Below are 20,993 nucleotides of genomic sequence, written 5' to 3'. Positions count from 1 at the left end.
TTAAATTGATGAGAAGATGGGAAGATGTTTAGTGAGATTAAAAAAAAAAAAGTGAGCCAATGAGGAAGCATAGCAGCATACACATGAATAGTTTTTATGTTTGAGTGAAGGCTCTATAAAAATTTTAAATAGATGTGATAATGTCCTTAAAATAAGGCCATGAGGAATTTGGTCCAGCTTATGAATGTAATAAGAGTTGTGTGACAGCTTGCCCAGGAGAAGGGTTGTACAGACAGACAGACAGACCACACTCTGGGCATTCAAGAAAAAAACCTCTTTAATTCCACAGTAGGGCAGAGCCTGCTTCTTCACAGGCTCCTCTAAGTTTATGTTCTTCAAAAGAAAACAGTAGGCTTTTCCCCAGTCTTTTCCCAAACACAAGTCCCGTTCTCCATAGAGTGTGACACGCCCCAAACAGTCTTTATTCTATGTGCAGGAAACCGTTAGGCAGCAGTTGGTCCCAGGTCTTAGCAGGCACCAGAACAAAGGTAGAGTCTTACCTCCTACAAACTCTGTCTGTGCCAGGCTCTTCAACAAGCTTCTCTAGCTGCTAGGTTCCCTCTAGCACACCTCTCCTTCTGGGTCTGGCTTGGCCATTTAAGTTGCTGTGGTTGTGAGCCAGTTTAGCCAGGAGAGGGAGTGCCGGGTTTTCTTGAGGTTTATTCTGAGTTTGAGCAGCAGTGCCCAGCCGGGGAAGTGGCAAGGTTTCATATACTCTGTCACAAGTTGATATCAAGATACTAGTCTGGCTTGGGAGAGTGAGCACTTAGGCCCTCTTTTAATAAGCCACAGTAGAGGTTTCTACCGCAGCCTGGAGTGCTAGATGTTCTGATGCTGCTCTGACGCTCATAGATTCATGATTGAAAACACAATAAAAATAAATGCTTTTAACCTTGTGTTTGGATCAGATATCTGACTTCAGATGGGAAGGATTATGGAGTCGGGTATAAAGACTTTGGTATTAAATAGTGAACAGAGCAGGAAACCTGGAAAAACATTGTAAATCCCCATGTCAGGTAAAAGACCCTTGTGCTATATGCCTTATTTGTGTTCAATATAAACTTTATCTGTATTCAATATTTTCTATTATGACACCTATTCCTAGGCAGGCAAAATGCCTAGAGGGGTATTACATTGAGGCAGTAGAATTATAAATTGGGTCATTCGTGCACTTAATGGTTAAAAGTACCTGTTGCATTCTTTGATTTCCTTAATGCCTCTGTTCTTCTCCCCTCCATTGAGGTCTTAAAATATATTTGTTTGAAAGATATCTCATTAATCCTAATAGAGAGCAAGATTTTTAAAGTTTTAGTATTATTATTATGTTACAAAATGTTATACTATAATTCCTTGTATTTTATCAGTTTTTCTTTTCTGGAAATCACATTGAACTCCTGTTAGGTCATAAATATTAATGTTATGTTATATCTAACAATAAACAAAAAAGTGTGATGATGAATAAGTACAAATAAAAACCAGAAAATTGATCTTTTCACATCTAAAAGAGAGGTTTTAAGAATCTCTTTGAAATCTTTGCACATTTTAATGAGTTTTTCCATATCACTGTGCATTATACAAAGTTACATTATGCACAATAGTGTTGGTCAATATTCAGCAGGCAGAGGTCAGGGTTTTTTAAACACTGTAATAATATAATGAATTTCTGTCAAAGACACATCACCCTTATAATGCGTTTCTAATAGGGAGTAGACTCTATCCTTTTTATGTCTTCATAGGGAATGGTGACCTCAAGGAGTAAATGTTGTGGATTTCACTCACACAAGATTAGTTTGGTTACAACTTTTTCTTCGTTGGACTTTAATATTGTTGGAAGATTAGTTTTTGAGCATGATTGGATTGGGAATACTTGACACTAACCAGCAGCAGAGTTTATATATGATGATTTCTTTCATCTCCCACCGGAAGACCTACATGGAACTTTTTGATCCAAGCTAAGTCATATATATGTCAAGTATGTTAGCTTTTCTGAACAGTTCTATATGATTTAGTTCGAAAAATACGTCCAACATTTTTTTTTGTTTCGAAAATCGCCTAAGTATATGTCCTGCCGATCTGATCGTCCAAGTCACTAAATCGTCCATCTTTATACCACATTTTTGTCCTACTTTTCGTCCAAGTCAAAAATGCTTAGAACAAGCCCTGTTGGATGTGGGAGGGGTCTGCAAAGTGATGGACTGAACACCGAGACATGGAACCTTACAGGGCACTGCTGTGAACTTCATAAAAAAGGTGCCATGTCTTCTCCTCACTACAGCTCCCTTAAAGGTCATGGTGAGCCCCCCCCAAAACTACCTCCAGAATCCAATAGACCCTCTTATCTACCACCCCAATAGCCCTTATGGCTGCAGGAGCCACTTATATGCCAGTACAAAAGGGTTTTGGGGGTGTATAGGGGAGTGCACATGTTTAGGTATCAATGCAGTGATTACAGGGGCTTATGGGCATGGTTCCTCCTATCCATGGGTCCCTAACCCACCCTCAAGACGGCTTAAGCCGCCTCTGTGCTGGACGACTAGGCTTTCCTATGCCAGGCTGCCAGGTGATGATAGTCTGGAGGCTGAATTTTAAAGGTGTGATTACGATTTTTATGGGGTTGGGGGGATCAGTGATCACTGGGGTAGCATGTGGGGGTCTGTTATATGTGTTTGCAGTGCTTATCTGGTGAATTTAGGTGGGTTTTTGTGACTTAGACCATGTTTTACATAGTCTAAGTCACAACGTCCAAGTTCCGTCGATCCTCTGCTGTATAACTTTTGGTTATACATGCTGTACGACTAAGTCTAAGCCGGCCCATGTCCCGCCCAACTCCTGCCCTCGACACTCCTCCTGAAATGCCCCGTTTAGCTTTGGTCATTCTAGGTCATTTAGAAATACGTCCAAAACCCGTTTTTATTATTGGCACTTGGATGTATTTCGACAATGTTCGTCCAAGTGCTGACTTAGGCCGGTTTTTGGATGTTTTTCTCTTTCGATTATGAGCCCCTTTGTTTTTTCTGGATTCAATTTAATATTTGTAGTGTCTCCCAAAAGTTTTTTGCTTTTGAACATTATAGCCTGTCATAACTCCTACCTTTTCTTAAGCATATTAAACTGGGCTGTTTAGAACTACAACGTTTTACCTTATTGCAGAATGCCACAATCTGTAAATTTGTTCATTAGAACCACAACAGGAAAGTCTGCTGTTAAAGCTACAGGACTGAAGTTTAGGCTAGAGAGAATCTGGTAAATGTTATGGTTTGCGGAAAACCATTTTGAATAAAGTTGTGCAAATTGATATATGAGTGGCTGCATATTAAATGTGGAAAGTTGCTAGAAAGAAGTCTACAAGCTTATTTTAATGAGTAGTTTCTCCATAAACAGTGGCATCAGTTCCCTATTCATCCATGATAAAGGAGTTTACTTTATCCTATTGTGACACCTGCAAGGCAAGAGAACTGTTCTTACCATGTATCAGGGACTTCCTAGGTTGTGAGAAATATAAACAATCGTGCTTGTGATTTACTACTTACATTTCTTGCAATTGTTTGGATTCAGACCTTGCCCAGATTATATTAATCCAATGCCAATTTGGTTTGAAGGAGATTGATTTATTAAACAAAGTCAGTCATTTCTCTTAATTTTACAGTACTGCAGTCATAGCATGACATTGCTCTTCCTGTATAAACTTATAGGGCCTGATTCTATAGGGCCTGATGCCTAAATCAGTTAGCGCCATCGAAAATGGCATCTACTGCATGTCAATCAAATATAGGTGCCATTTGTAGAATCATGCCCACCAGTGCCTAAATCAAGTTAGACACCAGTAAGGGCCTGATTCTCTATAATGAGTTAGATTTAGGATTTGGGTTAAGAATAGTGATGGGGTTATTTTTAGGGCTAGAAAGGGTTAAGGCAAGGGAAAAGGCTAGGGTTAGATATAGGATTTGGGCTTAGGTTAGGGTTAGAGCTTAGTTTAGGGCAAGGGCTAGGGTTAGGAGTAGGATTAAGGTTAAGGTTAGGCCTGGTTCTAGGTTTTAGAAAAGTGTTGGTGTCAAAGCTTGGATGAAGATTAAGGCCAATATTGCAGTTAGGGTTATGTTTAGGTCAAGAAATTAAAGTTACATTGTAAGCATGTAGGTGTGTGGTTATCAATTAATCGCTAGGCGCACATTGTAGAATCGCGCCTACAGTTTTGTATTGACATGTGAAATGTAGGCCAGCATTTTGCAGGCCTATATTTCAGACACCTACCTCACATATCCAGAGGTGCATAGTGATGTCTAATCATGCATAAGGCAACTTCTGGAACAAACCACACCTCCACCTGCCTTACACATGCTTAGGCAGTGCAGCACGCCTTTGTATGCCAGAGGTTCGCATGTTTGTACATTGTGCCTAATATAAATTTTAAAAACATGCACTGTCATTGGCATGTTAGGTGGGGGTAGCGCGCCTACTGCTGCCTAACTTTAGCACATGCTATAGAGAATCAGCCCCTAAGTGTCTTAGGCACCAGTATATTAGTCCAGGGTTTTCCTGTCCTAATTTACCAGTGCCTAGTGGCACCTAATGCTTTTCACACCCAAACTCCGCCCCCTAACCATACCTACTTTTCAAGTAGGTGTCGGTAGGCTCCGGTAGGTGCCTCGGTGTAGACACTGCTAGGCACCATGCCGAATTCTGCATGCAACTTTAATAGGTTTATAATTTTTTTTAATTAGCTTTTAATGGCATTTTCAATTAAAATGTCAATTAAGCTAATTTAAAAAATTTGAGTTGTGCATGGAATTCAGCTAGGCACCTTCAATCTAAGCACTTAGTGGCACCGTTTATAGAATCAGGCCCATACTTTGCAAAGTCATACATTTTATAGACGAATATGTGGGTTAGATACTTCTTCCCAGAGGTGGCAACTAACCCCATCTACCAGTGGCAATCGCAATTCTTCCAAAACTTGAAGCAGTGAGTGAATTCTTGTATTTCCCCCAAGCGCCAAAGGGTACGACCATAGTGGTAACATTATCTTCTGATCCGTACTGCAGTGCCTAAAATTGGGATAAATGACATTTAGCTGCAAAAGTGGTTCATAATCAAACTAATGTGCAATCAATTCAGATTATATATTTATAGTACAATATTATGATTAATAAAAAAAAATCTCTGCCCAAAATACTGTATTATAGCTAATATACCCCCTCCCCTCCCTTTTACAAAACTATAACATAGTTTTTAGTGCCGGCCATAGCGTTAACAGCTCTGACACTCATTGATTTCCTATAAGCGTTGGAGCAGTTACATAGTAATATAGTAACTTAGTAGATGACGACAGATAAAGACCCAAATGGTCCATCCAGTCTTACCAACCTGTTCAATCTAAAAATTTGTTATTGTTGTTGTTTTCATAGCTATTTCTGAGCAAAAATCCAAAGCTCTGCCCGATCAGCACTAAAAACCGCGCTACAGTTTTGTAAAATTGGGGGAGAGTGAAACACAAACTATAGTACCTTATAATTAAGCACAGATTTCTTTGAGCTAAAGAAAGGAAAGGGGGAGGATGGGATTTGATATACCATGTTTTTGTGGTTACAATCAAAGCAGTTCAGATATTACACTCGTATATAGGTATTTATTTTGTATCTGGTGCAATGGAGAATTAAGTGACTGCTAGAGTCACAAAGAGCTGCAGTGAAGGGAAATAAATAAAATACCTTTTAACTATGGGAATAATTATAATTAAAAATTTTAATCGAAAAGCAGCCCTAGTTATTTATTTCATTCATTCATTCATTTTCTATTCCGTTCTTCCCAAAGAGCTGAAAACTCGTGAATAATACAAAGAAAGATGAATATATGACATACAGAAACTATAATAATACTATGGGGCTCATAATAAAAAAACACCAAACGTCTAAAAAGTGGCCTAAATGGGTACTTAGACGATCAAAAAGCCTGATTGTCCAAGTACCCATAATCAAAGCTGGTTTTAGACGTATCTAAAACCAGCTTAGGCCTTTCCCCTGCCTCTAAATGCATAGAGCGAAAAGAGGTGTTTTTAGAGGAGGGGAAAGGGCGGGCAGTGGGCGGGAGGTGGGCCGACCTAGACTTTGGCGTACAGCAGGTATAACCAAACGTTTTGACAGGTTGCCTAGTCGGCACTTATAAGTTTTGACTTAGACCGAATCAAAACAGGTATAAGTGCTGAAAAAGGGGCCGCTGAGCTGATGGCGGCTGGCGCAATCAGCTCAGCATCCCGGCAACCTACCCACCCCCCACTACAACCAACGGGGCAGGAGAGATGCCTCATCTCCCCTGATACAATAGCGATACCACCAAGTGCCGCCAAACGCCATCTCTCCTGCAGTGATCCACCCCTCCCCCGATCCAATCGGGCCAGGAGAGAGCCCAAGCCCTCCTGGCCCCACCAAGTACAATTGGGGCAAGAGGGAGCCCAAGCCCTCTTGCCCCACGGCACCCCGACCTTCCCCGACTCGACGGGGCAAGAGGGAGCCCAAGCCCTCTTGCCCCACAGCACCCCGACCTTCCCCGACTATGATTGGGGCAAGAGGGAGCCCAAGCCCTCTTGCCCTGTGAGCCCCGACTACGACCGGGGCAAGAGGGAGCCCAAGCCCTCTTGCCCCGGCGATCCTAGAACCCTCCGACCTGCCAATAACGATCAGGCCAGGAGGGAGCCCAAGCCCTCCTGGCCATGTGACCCCCCTACAAGATCGGGCAGGAGGGAGCCCAACCCCTCCTGCCCAGGTGAACCCCCTACCCCCACCCCCACTAAAATATGGGCAGGAGGGATCCCAGGCCCTCCTGCCCTTGACGCACCCATGCTCACCATCCCGAACCCCCAATTGCACCCACCCCACCGACCCGTGACAACCCCCTGCTGACCCCTCAATCCCCCCCAGCCCTAATCCCCCCTACCTTAACATTGTTGGCTGGACGGACGGGTGCCAAGCCTGTCCGTCCGGCAGGCCAGCCATCGCAGGAATGGCTGGCCTTAGGGCCTGATTGGCCCAGGCGGCTCAAACCCCGCCCACAGGTGTGGCCTGAGGCGCCTGGGCCAACTGGCTTGGCACCCGTCCATCCGGCCAACGAACAGGGTAATGCAGACACATTAAATTTAAAAGCTAATTAATATTTAATAAAGACAAGTACAAAATCTCACAAAACAAACTGACACGAAAGGAAAAGGGTAGAACTACAATAATCTGAGAGAAAAGAATTATTAAGGAAAAAACAAAAGGTAAGGGGTACTAAAAAAAAAAAATTTTTCCCTGAGTTGCTATAATTGCCATGGAGAATGGGCGAGTGATCAGTTAAGCTGTCCTTAAAAGGACAATCATACTGCAAAAGCATCTTTAAAAAGCATTGTTTTTAGGCTGGTCTTGAAATTATCTAACATGTGAATCTCTCAGCCGGTGTTGAATTCCAGAGCGTGGGGGCAGTAACAGAGAAAATATTATTAAGCATTGTATTGACTTTAAAGTGTTTGATGCTTGTGCAGATGAGGATGGAACTTGCAGGAATGGGGCAAAGGGAGGAAAAGAACTCTCCAGGACAGGACAGGAAAATGAGTTCTCTTGGGGGACAGGGAAACATTTGTCCCCGTGTCATTCTCTAAAGCTCACTTCAACAGTATATACTGTGAGACACCACATCTGTAATAACCTGTGTTTCATTTAATCCTATGGAGTAGGCTTCTAGCCATATTCTATAAACAGTGCTATAAGTTAGGCAGCGGAAAGTGCCCTATCACTGCCTAACTTAATAGTTTTAATTGGTCTTAATCAGTATGGCAATTGACCGCATCATTTAAAACTGCTTAAAAACTCATTTTAAAAAAGTAGGCGCTGGGGAGCATCTACAGTGTAAGCGCCAGTAATGTGTCTACAGCAGGATGCCTAATGGGCGTGATTAGGAATGGGGCGGGACTTAGACACTATTAGTTGCGATTCACTAAATAACTTAGACACCTGCAATATTCACTGGCCTACATTGCAGGCATCTAAGTTTTTCGTAGGAGTCATCAGCCATTTTGTTAGATACTTGTGATGGATGGTATAACAAGAAATAATTAAACTTGGAAACGGCGCCTAAGTATGATTGATATGCAGCCGGAATCCATTTTTGTAGACACTGCCGATTTAACAGCCATTTTCAGAATCTAGCCCCAAGTGTCCCTGAGAAAGGTGTACTGAAACGGGGTGCTCTCTTGGACCAAGCTGAGCAACTGAGATAAACTGGCTTTACTCTTTATATTTTCGGACATGTATGTAACCTTTATTTACAACTACTGCTACTACTCGTGTTTGCAATAATGTTACAGGATTTATGTTTACAAAATCAGGTTGAAATATCATTTTTTATTCACTTCTCATTTACACACAATGGAGAGAAGAGTGATGATGTATCACTTATGAGCAGAAAGAAAGTTTACTAATAGTTTAGTAGAAACTTAGGGGTCCTTTTATCAAGGCGCGGTAGGCTGTTAACGCACGGAATACCGCGTCTTCAACCGCTTGCCGCGTTAGTTGCTAACGCCTCCATTGACGAGGCATTAGTTTTTTGGCTTTCCGCAGGGGTTAGCGTGTGATGAAATGTCCGACGCGCTAACCCCCGTAGCGCGCCTTGATAAAAGGAGCCTTAGCTTCTCTTCTTCAAACATTTTTAAATGAATAAAGACACATTTCCATTAGATACAATAACTCAACAGCCAGTGGCATACCTGATCAATTAAGAGAGTAGCCGCCTCTGTAGGATCTTGAGATCTTTTTACATTGTCACATATTTCTTGATTTTCCATTGCCCCACTCACTCCATCAGTTGTTAAAACAAGGAAAGAGTCTTTTGAATGGTGCAGCTATTGAAGTCAGGAATGAGACACCATTAGCTGGCTAAAATTGTTCAAGCATCATCTACACGGGGACAATTCTAAAACCATCCACCTTAGGAACTAGGGGGCAGTTGTACAACTGGACACTGCCTCCTTTTAGGCCCCCCACCTACATACACACATGCAGTACACACACATACGTAACGGTCGATGCAATAATGGCATTTGGGTGCCAGGTTCCATTATAGATCACTAGTGTATGTTCCATATACAATAGACTCTCAGTTAACCAGCACACATGGGGATTGATAGGTGCCAAATAAATGTAGTTTCTGGTTGCTTGAGAGTTACTATTAAAAATAGGCCTAACTAATACTATATCCCATATTATGCCATGCCATAAACTATTCCAGATAAACTATCGGACATGTGGAAGGCAAAGGTGTACTCAGGTCTGGTGTGTCAAGTTTATACTTAAATTTCTGCCAGAAATTGATTTTATTTTCATTTTTATTTAAAGTATTACAGAATTATTATTTTTTTTTTTTTTTTTGCTGGTTGCTTGAGAGTTCTGGTTGCTTGAGTTCTGCTTAACAGAGAGTCTACTGTATGTGTACATCCCCCTTGCATTTATGTGCTATTCCCTTACAGAATAGTGCTTAGGCACTTTGCTGGCATTTTTGCAGGTACGTGTACACTTATGCTAGTATTCTAGACATTTATACCCTTCTGTCCAGGTTCTATAAAAGGCGCTGAAAGTTAGCCACCTAGATTGATATGCCTAGCCAATCTAGGTGCCTAACTAAATTTTCTTAATTGGCTTAATTGATGCTGATAATTGAAAGTGCCATTAAAAAACAACTTAAAAGCATTTAAAAAATTAATTAGCTGGCAGGCACCTACCACTACAAGGTAGGCAGCTAAAACAGGCACATACCGGCAAGTAGACATAGTTAGGGAGAGATTTGGGTTGGACTTTGGGTGCAGTTTCACTTAGGTACACTAAGGCCAAGAAAACCCGGTCCTAAATGGCAGTGCACCAAAGCTTTTAATGCCTACCGACGCCATTCTGTAAATGGTGCCTAGTGGATGATTGACAATTGCACTCAATGGCATCTAGGAGCTAGGCACCATCTAGAGAATCTGAGCCTTCATGTGTACACATACCTTAACTCTCCTCATTTCTGGCTGGGCCGTCACGCCGAAGGACTTCATCTGCACATCACCAATGCTTCGTGTCATTGCTAGCTTGCCATTGACATATGGTTCGTTAACTCTGTTCCATTCTATAAAACCACCAGACTGCTCAATTCTGGAAAAAAAAAAAATCATAACCCAAAATTCTCATTAAGGGGTCCTTTTATTTAGGCGCGCTAACCGATTTAACGCATGCTAATTGATTTAGTGCACGCTAAATGCTAAGGCATCCATAGAATATAATGGATGCCCTAGCATTTAGTGTGCACTAACCTTTAGCATGCGCTAAATCGGTTAGCGTGCCTTAATAAAAAGACTCCTAAGTTATCAGGATATCAGCATGTTCTAAGCAAAATTCATTCACATAAGTTTGTGAGAGAAAAGTCATTTTTGGAGTGAGCAGACTCATTCATCCATTTCTTTCAAGATCTACAAAGGTTGCTCTCATTGTGAAACTTCTCCTCACTAGAACAAATTGTTTTCAACCAAAGGAGAGCATAATAAAAGTATTCTTTGTACCTGACAATTCACTTTAAAAAAACAAACACCCATTACAATGCAAGAATTTACATCTAACTGTGCCACAGCTGTTGGAGAGGGGTTCGGGGGGGTTGGAAACCTCCATTATAGAGAAAACGGAACTTTTTCTGATTTTTTCAGGAAAAGTTCCGTTTTCTCTATAATGTGGGGGGTTTCATCCCCCCACACGCCCCCCCCCCTGCAATGGCAGTGCGAACACTAACCAATAAAGTGGGGGGGTTGCCACCCCAAACCCCCAGTCGGAGCTCTTTAAAAATTATTTTTTCCCCCGCGCGCTTTTGTCTTGCGCCGAATTGTCGGTGCTGGATTGTCGGCACGCTGGCTTCTGGCGCGCAATTATCCCGTCACCGTGCCACAGCACACGATTCTATTGCTAGATATTAAAGCAAACAAACAAGCATAACTGGGTGATTCCTATCTATCTGTATGTTCCATCTTTGCTTAAACCTATGCTATTAAAATGTTGTAATCGGTATAGTGTTGACAAGTAGCATACTATCAAAACATGGTTTGAATTCTTGACTCTTTGTATGTGCCTGCTAATCTCCTAATTTTCTTTATCCTTTCACTATTTATGTTAAAAACTAATGGCAGATGATTGAGAAAAGTTTGTAGGTCTGGACACACTCAATGCTTTATTCCTGCGAAAGGCCTTTGACCTTTATTAATTCAATGTGATGTATATCTATTGCCCCACGAAGCTGCATGGGCTTTTTTTTTCCTGTAAATTGCCTTGAATCTGTACTGAAAAAGTGTGATTAAGAAATACCGATTAGATTTTAATTACAGGAATCTCTGATGCCCTAGCACTAAAAAAAATTTGAGGATCTAAATATTTTGTATTAATTGAAAAAGTATTACAAAAGCATTTTATTTTCTGATATGTAAGTTCTGAGATAGATACCCATGCCTGTTTGTTCTCATAGCAAACAACTTTGTCCCATTGTTTGACGTGATGTAGCATACTATGCCATAATGCGCACGGTTATTTGAATAATTTTACTGCAATTATCTATTGCTATGTTTGACTTATTCTTAGTGTAGGCTGCCTTGAGTGAATTTCCTCAGAAAGGCAGAAGTAAAGGTGGAGCTTGAGCATTAACTCGATTCACTCGGTTGGTAGCATGGAGCAATATAGCCGGGGTATCAAGCCAGCCGGTGGATTTTGCACCTTACAAGCACATCACAGTCATACTAATTAGAACAAAAACCAATCACCTTTCCCGCTCATCCCTGCGTCTGGGTGTGTGATCGTCAGTTAGTGGCTCTGCCCTTCCTTCTGTACATAGGATGGCGCGACTGTCCCCTACACTGGCTACCAAGAGTTCACTGTCATTCTGCAGCAAAGCAACAGTTGCTGTTGTCCCAGCAGAGGGTATCTCTAGATCAGGAGAAAATATTTTCAGACATGACTGATTAACTGTGCTACAATGACTGCAGCACACGCACACACTCATCCTGCAAATAAAACGTGGCTTCACTACTGCCTTTCTAACCTGAGTTTATTAAAGAACAGGTCATTCAATGAGAGGTGGAAAAGGATTCAATGCAACGCAGCTAAATTACCATTAAAATAGTTTGGAACTTTTTATAAATCTCTGATGTCACGTCCTATGCACGGAACCCGGAAGTGACAACAGAGGGAGAGCCGATGCTGGCGCAAGCAGTAGGTTGAAGTTGTTGCTTGTGGCATTGAAGAGTTAGAGCAGGGATAGGGAACCCCAGTCCTCGAGAGCCATATTCCAGTCGGATTTTCAGGATTTCCCCAATGAATATGCATGAGATCTATTTTCATGCACTGCTTTCAATGCATATTCATTGGGGAAATCCTGAAAACCCGACTGGAATATGGCTCTCAAGGACCAGAGTTCCCTACCCCTGAGCTAAAGGTATGGTGGTGGGGAAGTGAAGACGCATGCACAGCTGGGGAAGGAGTTGAAGGATGGAGAGGAGGATGATAGACCGCCCCCCCTTTACTAGGCCAATGCATGCAGCAGCACTGAAATTCAATCCCACAGTCTCTGGGTGCAGAGGCAGCAGCTCTACCACTAGGCCACTCCTCACATATGTCCATGCGTACATCTAGGTGAGGGTATTCTCTGCCACCTGCACTGGTATTCTGTAAAGAAAAATAGGCACAATAACCAATGCCCAAAGTGAATGCCCTTTTAAAGAATTACCATCAAAATGCTTAGCTCTTTACCTGATCACTTTGATGTGTAATCACTCATAGCCTTTATTATTTCTGTGGTGGGCAACTGATGTTTGCAGGCAAATGGTAAACCAAGTGCTACATTAAAGTCTTACCTCCCAGACTGTAAACACTTTCGGAAAAGATCTCATCAATTTGGAGAAAGGATTTCATCAACGCAGATTCGAGATCAGAGTCACGTGTCAAAAGTTGCCTGTAAATCAACAGATTATAACATATTTTTTTAAAAATTCACTTTTAAAATTCATGTGCTTGATCACTACAATCCTCTTTTACAAAGCCATGCTATCAGCTGCCACTCGGCAAAAGCCCCAAAGCCCTTTCCCTAAGGGCTTGGGGCAGTTACTGCAGCAGCAGCTGCCAGCATGGCTTTGTAAAAGGAGGCGGGAGGGGTAATAAACTGAGGTCACACTTTCTATCACTGGTAAAGTGGGCGCCAGTGGCGTAGTCAGACAGCCAATTTTTAGTGGGACTGAGTCCAAGGTGGTGGGCACATAATTTTCTCTGCCACAACCTACTCCTACCTCAAAATGTACAGTAAATATTTTAGCCAATGAGGATTCATCAAGCCCAGTATCCCATTTCTAACTGTGGCTAACCCAGGTCAGAAGTACCTGGCATGATCCCAAACAGTAAAACAGATTTTATGCTGCTTATGCTAGGAATAAGCAGTGGATGCCCCCAAGTCCATCTTAATGGCTTATGGATTTTTTTTTTATTTTTTTTTTAAAGGAAGTTTTTAAAACCCTGCTAAGCTAACTGCTTTCACTTCATTCTCTGGCAACAAATTTCAGAGTTTGATTACACACTGAGTGAAGAAATATTTTTTCCAGTTTGTTTTAAATCTATCACTTAGTAGCCTCATTGCATACCTCCTAGTCCTAATATTTTTGGAAAGAGTAAACAAGTAATTCACATCTACTCCACTCAGTATTTTATAGACCTCTATCATATCTCCCCTCAGCTGGTACTAATGTATAGGATGTAAGCCTTTTTCAAATGAAGAACTCTGGAATGAGAGGACATAAGCTCATGAGTAAGCTAAGGAAATACTTTTTTACACAAAGGGTGGTAGATGCATGGAATAGTCTCCTGGTTGAGGTGATGGAGACAAAGACTGTGTCTGAATTCAAGAAAGTGTGGGATAGGCATGTGGAATCTCTTAGGGAGAGGAGGAGATAGTAGATGCTGTGGATGGACCGAATGGATGGACCATTTGGCCTTTATCTGCCATCATGTTTCTCTGTATCTATCTTTAATCTACTCCCCATTACCATATTTCTACTCTCAGTAATCACTATCCTCTCAGTACTTTCCTAGGCACCCTTCCTCCTCCTGACCTCTCCCACATAGTTCCATTATTCCCACTTCTTCCTCCCTTCACCCTTCTGTCCCAGTATTTGTTCCCTCTTTTTCCCCTCCCTGCCCTCATAACCTCTTATCTCCCTGTCCTTTTCTTCCCTCCTGCCTTCTGCCCCATGGTACAGCTCTTCCCTCATGCCCATTGTTCAGCATCTCTCCATCATCTTTTCTGCTCCTGGATGCAATATCTCCCTCTTTCTCCCCTCTCTACCTTCTATGTACCTCTCCCTCCTTCTCATTCACCTCATGTCCAACATCTCTCCCTCTCGATCTCTATCTTTCATTTGCCTCCCAGGTCCAACATTTCTCTTCCCATTCCCTCTATGCAACATCTTTCCATTCCTCTCTTCCACCATCATGTCCAATATCTCCCCCTCCCTTCCACCCCTAAGTCCAACATTTTCTCCCTCTCTTGCCCCTTGCACCCTCCTCTACATCCCTACCCCCATATACAATATTTATCCTTTTATTACCTTCTTCCTCCTAAGTCCCCTCCACCCCAACCCATGTCTAGCAATTCGCCCTCTCTCACTCCTCCCTACCATCTCTTTCTACTCAGCATCTTTCCTTCCCTCCCACATCCTACTTCACCCACAAATCTCCTTTGGGCAGCATGGAGGGAACAGGCTAGGCTCCCTTGGTTCTGTCTCTCTTCAATGGGGCAGCAGCAGCAATTCCCACACACTGCCTACCACTAACCCTGAAGCCTCCCTTCTGCTGTGTCCTTCCCCTGTCTGTTGCAGCTTCCTGTTCTCTGTCTGGACAAGATGCTACAGAGCAGAGGTTTCCAGGTTAATGGAAGGCAGCATGTGAGAATCGCTTCTACTGCCCCTGCCCATTGAAGAGAGCGACGCAGCCAGGACTGCAGGAACCCAGCCTGCTCCCTCCATGCTGGCACTAGATTGAAGTGCACCACCGGTGGGTGTCATTCCAAGCTATGTTAAGCCAGGATGAACCAATACTCCTAAATTTAGGCCTGCCATTTGTTTGCCTAAATTTATGAGCGGAATGCTGAAAATCAGTGCTAAACCCATACTGCCCGATATTGAGCCTGCAGGGCTAAAACGCTGCCTCAGTCACTCAGCTGCAGGCTGAACTGATCTTTGATATTTAATGCATAGCACCTGGCACTAAATATCCAGATATCAGTGGTCACCTAAATGTATGTAATCTGCTATGCAATTTAAATGTCAATAATTGGTTGCTAATGTCCAATTATTGCTCAACCAATTAAGTTGTTCACGCATCTCAGGATCATGCCCAAATCCGGGTGCCATAGATAGAACCCAGGGGTTAAGGCTTCCTCTTGAGATGGTGAGTTCACCTACGTTAACTGTACAAATGACGGTGCACAGTCAGTACCCTGCACTAATGTAATGTGTAGTCCATATCTATGCTCTGTCCATAACCTGCCTAGTTCCCCCCACGTACTGTACACAGCATGCACTTAACACACAAATTAGTGTACATTGTCAAGCCACCATAGTAACAGCACATACTTATTTGTACATTACAAAGACCTTTAAGTAGGGGAAGTCGTTCTATATACTTGTGACTTGGGTGCTCATTCCCTCCTAATTATTCTGTGTACATTCTTTATTGTCAAACTCAATATCCCTTTAATTTGATTCTCACAAGCATGTTCTCTCTGAAACAAGACATCTAGAAAAAGACTGTTACAAAGCAGGCACGGAGTAATCTGACCAAGGAAAGACTTGCTCTTTTATTTTCTCCTCCCCACCCAAGCAGAGTTTGTTTATATTTAGCTCCCATCTTTTTCACTAGTAGCTTAACGTGACTTACACTCAGGTACAGTACACTAGGTATTTCCTTGTTCCCAGAGGGTTTGCAATCTAAATTTTGTAACTGAGGCAATGTAAAGTTAAGGGCCTTGCCCAAGATCATGAGGCGCAGCAGTGGGACCTAAATCAGACTTCCTTTGGGGTTATTATCCCAGTATTCTAACAACTAGACATTCCTCTCTGGCTCAAGGCATCTTCTAGCCAGGGCCAGCTCATGAGTTAGTGGCTCCCCCAAACCCACTTGCTTTGGCAGCACCCCCCCCTCACACACACACACAGCTTCGCTTCCAGCGCCCCCTCCCTCCTCCCCTCCCTGTGGGGTTTAGCATCTCTTCCTCTCTTGGGATTTACAAGATGGCAGGGGAGGGAAAGAGATGAAGGAACAGTGTCAGACCCATAGGGAGAGGGAAATGACAATGGGAGAAACCAGATTAGGCTGGTTACTTTTGTGCCCTCTGAGCCTCACCTAGTCCAATGGTTAAGCCAGCCCTGCTACTTACTTAATAATATGACCAAAATATCTTGCACAAAATTCAGCTGCAGCTGCACCACCGTGACCATCAAAAATAGCAAAGTAGAGAGTGTCATCTGACAGTTTGGCAACACTATAGCGATCCTCATTTTGTTTTCGTCTACCAGTCTCAGTGGCACAACCAATGTCCTTAAAAGAGAAGACAGAGCTTGTTGTGGTTCGAGGGGGTAGCACAACAGGTTCATCTAACCAGGTGCCAAAACTGTCCCAGCTCATGGGATGGAAACTACGCTCGAGAGCCAATGCCCCCTTGCAGGATGTAGAGGTGCTGAACCTCCGACAGCTGCAAGGCATATTCTGAAAGGCTCGCGCTCTGGAACGTTTGATGATCAAGGGAGTACTTCTGGAGAGAGCGGTGGTGATGGCTTTGTGGAGGCGGCACATTTTCCTCTGCTTAGCAAGCACCCAAAACCTGCCAAAGGAAAAAAAAAAATAGGAGCACATTCTCACTGTCAAATTGCATTTTTTATTTGCTGATCTATGGATGCATTTTAAAGCATAAGTATTAGATGCTTCAAAATACATGAGTATATGAAACCCTTCACTTGTCTGGTCTCTATCAAATAATACATCAGTTAAGTTCCTAATCTAAGAGCCAGTTTTCAGCAATGCCTTGCAAAAAAAAAACAAAAACCCAAACATCTTCACATCCTTATACATTTTTCATATTCTGTTATCTAAAATATCCAAAATGTCTTAAAGTAGAAGCTTCTGCACAGATCTACAAAACATACGCTACAGTTTCAATGGGAAAGACTTACACACTAATTAAAAAATTGAAATGAGACCAAATAGTCTTGATTACCAAATGTCTTCACACCCTTTCTCACAGCAAATCTAAACTTATGCTTATCATATTTCTGGAGACAAAAAAAATCTGGAGAAAAACTCAAACCAGATTGCCATGACTGGTCCAGATATGTCTGGACAAAAAAAAGACACCAAAAATTAAAAATATTTCATTGTAGCAAATGTGTAAATTGCTTACAGTCAATGAACACCCATCAAGCAGTGATTGATTTATATTACAACAGTGGACAATAATCTACTTTTCAAAAACCTCTGGATTTGAATTTGACTGAGTCTGAGCCCAAGCATACTTATCAGAAGAGTGGATATCCCTCAAAAAACTCTGGCTGGCTTCCAAGATACATGTGAAAGTCTTTGTATGATAAATGCTTAAAGTTGTGCTGTATGAACAAAATTTATTTGACAGAGCAGCCTAGTGGTTAGTGCAGTGGCCTTTGCCCCAAGGGGCCCAAGAACATAAGAATAGCCTTAATGGTCCATCTAGCCCAGTAGCCCGTCCTCACAGTGGCCAATCCCACCATATATATTTAGGGATAGTAGGTATTTAACTAAGAAGAGAAATCGAAGAGAAGGACCAGTGTCTGAATTCAAAAGGGCCTGGGATAGGCACAGGGGATCTCTTGGAGAGAGAAAGAGATAATGGTTACTGCGGATGGGCAGACTAGATGGGCCATTTGGCTTTTATCTGCCATCATGTTTCTATGTAAACAAAAGTCAGAGATCCACAAGCACAAGGAGGAACACTAGTTTCTGGTAGTCCAGGAGATTAGTAATTATGTTTATTTACAAAACACAATTTAAAAAAATTATCAAAAAAACAAACAAATAAAAACAAAATTATCAGGTACAAAAAGTTTGTGTCAAGGATGTTTCACTCTTCACATGATAAGGCTCAGACCCTACACAGTCCGTGTTTCAACTAGAATCAACCTTTATTCAGGGGTCCTTAAATCAGAATAAACATCAACAATTTATATTGTGAAATGAATTCTAGTTTATGAGTGTAATGAATTGATGAGTGTGATTAATTAGTGAGTATTATTCTGTGGTGTATTTGTGCAAATGATGATAATGATAGTGTGGTTGAAGTGAAATAAAGAGATGAATCATGATGATAAGTGAATACTAAGAAATGCTCACCTGATGATTGTCCTTAGCAAACATTCTGAAAAGGAAACTGCATAAACAAGAAATACTATATGTATAACAATTAGTTAAGACTTGGATTATAAAACTTTAGAAAAAATGTGTGTGTGATAGTGATGACAGCCATTGTGATAGTGTGTTAAATCTGTAATGAAAATGACAAAAAATAACATGAAGTTGTACCAATAATAGTGAATACTAGGGGAAATAAGCGTGAATATCATTATGGTGAAATATATGACACCTGCATGCCTGAAGGATATTGAAGTGGTGTACATTCAGGTACAGCAGATATTTTTTAGCTCCTGGACGGATCACATTTACATGAAAGAGAGTTATAGCAAGGTTTAAGCCTGTTTTCTTTTATTTACAGTCTACCACACTAGCCACTAGGCTATTTCTCTGTTTTGCCAGGACACCTGTGTGACCATATTTTAAAAAATGTCCAGTGATGTAGTAAAGGGGTGGGGGCAGGGGGGCAGTCCACCCCAGACACCATCTTGGTGAGGGTGCAGGCACCTGTCCTCCTACCCCCCCCCCCCCCGTTCCTTCCCCAGACCGCTTTTCTTCCCCCAAACCTCTGTAATGTTCCTGGCACCAACAGAAACCCACCAACCTGCTGTCACGCCAGTGTCAGCTCTTCCTTTGATCTGCACCTAAGAAGTGATATCAGATGAAGAGCTGATGTTGGCGTGACTGCAGCTTGGGGGGTCGCTGCTCACGCCAGGAGCATTACAGGGATACAGGGAAGGTAGCAGCGTGCTCAGCAGGAGCGGGCAGGGAAGGAACGTGTGGAAGTGGAGGTGGGGGGCGAAGAGGGGCATCACCGCCCCTGGGTCCTTTCACCCTCACTATGCCACTGTTCATGTCCCTGTTTTTTGTTGTTTAAAATTTAGACATTTAACTTTGGAAAATGGCTATTCATTTTGGACCTTTTCAGTGCAAATACATCTATCTCACAGCCATAATCGAAAGGAAATCTAGACATTTTTTTCCTGTTTATGGCTATGAGATGGATGTTATAAGCAAGATGGGGAGTTTGGATTTAGATATGTGTGTTTTCTTTAATGCCCTTCTTAATATTATTGCATCAATTCTTGAAGACATTCAGATAGAGTTTGTCATCAGATGAAAAATTGTTAGAACAACAACAGACAATAATTCCAATTTAGTGAAAGCTTTCTCTGTAATTGGACTGCATGACCATAATAACAAAGATGAAGATAAGCATGCAAGTCTAATGCAGATGATAATGACAATGATGATGTTAAAGCATTCTTTGCTATACAGAAATGTTTTAGACAGGGATTCCCTTAAACAACACCTGCATACACTGTCAAAAGACATTACGGTAGTAGTTTTTCAGTCTGGTCTGATTTGAAGGAACATTCACCAGTGTATTCACCAGTGCAGTTGGTGAATACATTTTTAGCTGTGCTGTATTAATAACTCACAAGCATACTCACATGACTGTCATTTTCAAAATGTAGTTTTATAAAAACAAAGTTGATGACTTGTAGACCAGTAAAAGTTTTGGAATAAAAATGTTAACAATAGTTGCATTCATTGTAGTTGATGTACTTTTACTTTTTATTGAAAAAGTATTATATTAGGCAATAATTTTTTTATTATTGTGTTCCTCACTGTATTTTTACTTTAGTATTAAATATGTATTTATTTTTAGTTAGGTACTTTGATCTAAAACTTTGAACCCTGGTATTTAAAATAATGAGAAAAAAACAGTATTTAAATCCCATTTCCCCAGTGAAACTCCTGTGACCTTGAGAAAATCAGTTCATCTCCTGTAGCCTTGAGCACCCGCTTAAAACTAATATTTTGAGGAAGGAGCCTGTTCTTCCTGAATTACTAATCACATTGTAAGCCACCTCGAGCATTATTTGGGAAAGCAGACAAAATTTTTTTTATTATTATTATTATTTCAAATGACAACGAACTTCTAAATATTATCAGGTGACATCTGTCAACATTACTCATTGTCATTGTCTATCTTTAGAAGCTCAAGCCAGGCTCAACCTAATTGAGGCTTGCTGAGGGGAAAAGCAACCAATGCGCAGACCTCATAAAGATCAAGCCTCTCCAGTGACGTACAGCCCATCCCTGAAATGGGAGGACCTTAATTGCCCTTGCCAAAATGTAAAGCCTATCACTTTCTATCCAATATGCAACATGCCACTCAAACAACGGAAAGTAAATATTTTAAAGTAGTTTTTGTTATTGGTTTCTTTTACCTCATATATATAAAAATAAATTTTTTTTACATTAGACTGACAATGCACAGTACAGTAACTATCTTACCTTAGAAGACCCAAGAGGTTCGTGCGCCCCTACCAACCACTCTCTGAACTCTTTAAGCGTCAGCGGGATAATAAACTAAGCGGCGGAGGGATACAGAATACGGTTTTTGGCATTAGCAATTTTCCATCTTGTCACAGCAAAAAGCTGTGCATCTCACAGAAGGTACTAAGAAATTAGAAATTGCACTAATAGCCTTCAACTTTCACTTTTACAGTGTCAGTAATCGTTTCATCA

At 41.6% G+C, this 20,993-nt stretch overlaps 1 protein-coding gene across 1 annotated transcript; it reads right to left on the bottom strand.

Annotated features, from left to right (window-relative positions):
• Positions 1-3,587: 3,587 nt before the first annotated feature.
• LOC117358824 (protein phosphatase 1K, mitochondrial-like) lies at positions 3,588-20,858 on the bottom strand. The gene is made up of 7 exons (XM_033940549.1): positions 20,760-20,858; positions 16,456-16,899; positions 12,887-12,984; positions 11,798-11,960; positions 10,010-10,154; positions 8,735-8,869; positions 3,588-5,045 (listed from the first exon to the last, which is right to left on the bottom strand). Exons 2-7 carry the CDS (start codon positions 16,869-16,871, stop codon positions 4,914-4,916), a joined length of 1,089 nt encoding a protein of 362 aa, XP_033796440.1. The 5' UTR covers positions 16,872-16,899; positions 20,760-20,858; the 3' UTR covers positions 3,588-4,913.
• Between the last annotated feature and the right edge of the window lie 135 nt (positions 20,859-20,993).

Source organism: Geotrypetes seraphini, chromosome 4 (genome assembly GCF_902459505.1).
Source record: "Geotrypetes seraphini chromosome 4, aGeoSer1.1, whole genome shotgun sequence".
In the NCBI taxonomy this organism is placed as follows: Eukaryota; Metazoa; Chordata; class Amphibia; order Gymnophiona; family Dermophiidae; genus Geotrypetes; species Geotrypetes seraphini.
This window is presented reverse-complemented; position numbering and strand designations above follow the sequence as displayed.